General features: G+C 35.1%; 1 protein-coding gene across 2 annotated transcripts in view; it reads left to right on the top strand.

Annotated features, from left to right (window-relative positions):
* Nucleotides 1-362: 362 nt before the first annotated feature.
* The window catches only part of Edem2 (ER degradation enhancer, mannosidase alpha-like 2), a 41250-nt gene continuing 39564 nt past the window's right edge, over nt 363-2048 (top strand). For both annotated transcript variants that reach the window (XM_076206624.1, XM_076206625.1), the window contains exon 1: nt 363-637. In XM_076206624.1, the coding sequence (XP_076062739.1) occupies nt 510-637 (128 nt within the window). In that variant the 5' untranslated portion in view covers nt 363-509. The remainder of the gene's footprint in view (nt 638-2048) is intronic.

The raw sequence follows: 2048 nt of genomic DNA on the forward strand, positions 1-2048 counted from the left end.
TTTGTACATCTTTATTTTTTTTTTTACATGCTACCTTTCTTTTAAGTTTGAAACAATGCCCTCGTAATTTAAAGGTAGCCAAGTTGAAGTAATGTCATTACCTGTCTATGTGTTTTTGTGTTCTATATAGCTTGAGCGAACTCGATTTATTTTGTAGTTTACATCATTATCTAGTCCGAAAGTATCCTTGTGGTATTACTCAATAGTTTACTCGGACATGTTATGTATATTATTAAACGTATTATTATTGGACGATTCAAATAAATTAAATATATTATATACACATCATCTTGTTTGACTTTGACCACCAAATATCAATAATACAATTCCTATCATCAAGTAACGTAATCGAACAGATGTTACTTTCATGCGGCCATCTTGGATCAGCTGTTGGTAACAAATATGGCTCCCAGGTTGTGACGTATAGGAGTATGTGCAGTGCTTGTTGGACAATACCCACCACAGACCATGTCCAAATAGTCAATGTGCGTGTAATTTAAGTGCTTACTATGTACTCTACGGTTTGTGGTGGCGTTCTATGGTGGATTTTCCTAGGATGGCTTGTAATAGCAGGTTCGTGTTTATCGCCCCAAGGCCAATCAATGCCAATGGGACCAGAAGAAAGACTTGCCCTCAAGTAAGTGCATATGTACCCTTTCCTGGTTCGTTATGTTTGTTATGTGTGAATCTATTCGGAAAGTGCTAGGTTTTCGTATAGTGGAATTAAATTAAATCGTGATTATAAACATTACCACTGACGCTGATATTTTGACTGTCACTGTGGCTCCTTGGCGCAGATTTTTACCGACAAATGCTTATTTTATTATCATTACAGGCCGTTTAAGTGGGTCACACAACTAATATAGATGAGGGAATTGTAAAAAACTATCATTATATTGTCAACAAAAGGGGAAAGATGAGAGAGGTTGCTAGTAAATGTATTTTTTCAAATTTGCCATTATTATTTCATACACGATTTTGAATGATGAACCAGCTGTTGTGTTATTGCTTAGTTTCACTGGAAAATTCAAGCATGGTGAATATTGGTTATAGTTTGTCCCAAGATTTCTGATTACTACCAGTATTTGACCCAGGGCAGTTGTCAGATGCAGGAATGACCCGTCATCCATGAGGAGCTGAGATGGGAGGGGGGGAAGGGTGATGGAGGGGAGTGAAATTAGTGGGAAAAGGTACATGCCTCTGACTTAGCTACCTCCCTTATAAAAATTAAAATGGAAAATTATATTAGTATATAGATACACTAGTATCTGATAGTCAATCATTTGCCTCCTATTATTAATTATATATTATATATTTTGTTTGCCTATCTTTTCTTAACTTTCAGAGATGAAGTAAAGTTGATTTAATTAAAACAATGACCAAAAATATAATGAAAATATCAGAATGTTTAACACACACACACATAGACATACCAAAGGCCCCCTCCCCCTTACAAGGGAGGTAGCTAAAAAGAAATGCATAACAAAATTTGGAAAAATATCAGGATGACACTGATCATAATTTTTCCCCCCCAAACTTATCAGGACTAGATTAGGGGTACATAAGAAGCCAAAAGCGGACTGAAACATACTGAAACAGAGGTGAAAGTCATCAAAACGGAGTCAATGTGTGGTTTTTCTTGCCATAAGTTGAGTTATGACCATAAACAAATATAATATACTATGTATTATAATATATCATAGTGTTTATTTTATGTTGCTTTGTATGTGGTGCTCATAAAATGAAAAAAAGTTTCATTAATATAGAAAAGATGTAACTAAAGATGACTTACTAAACTACGGTTACAGGCTTCACTCACGAACTACCTCACCATAGCACAGATGTGCAATGCCTATAATCATGTATTTTGTCAATAAGAACCTGTAAATTATAGTATCTTGATATTGCCTAGGCCATCAATCAAAAATGAAAAAAGTGCTGTCTATCTGCAAATGTGCTATGTCTGTATTCATGCATTTTGTTGTATGCCTATACATCATTACATTGCATGCAATATGGCAACTGACGATCTTCGGCTGAATTGATCA

This window comes from Oratosquilla oratoria, chromosome 23 (assembly GCF_046742065.1).
Source record: "Oratosquilla oratoria isolate Oo_2021 chromosome 23, ASM4674206v1, whole genome shotgun sequence".
NCBI classification, from domain to species: Eukaryota; Metazoa; Arthropoda; class Malacostraca; order Stomatopoda; family Squillidae; genus Oratosquilla; species Oratosquilla oratoria.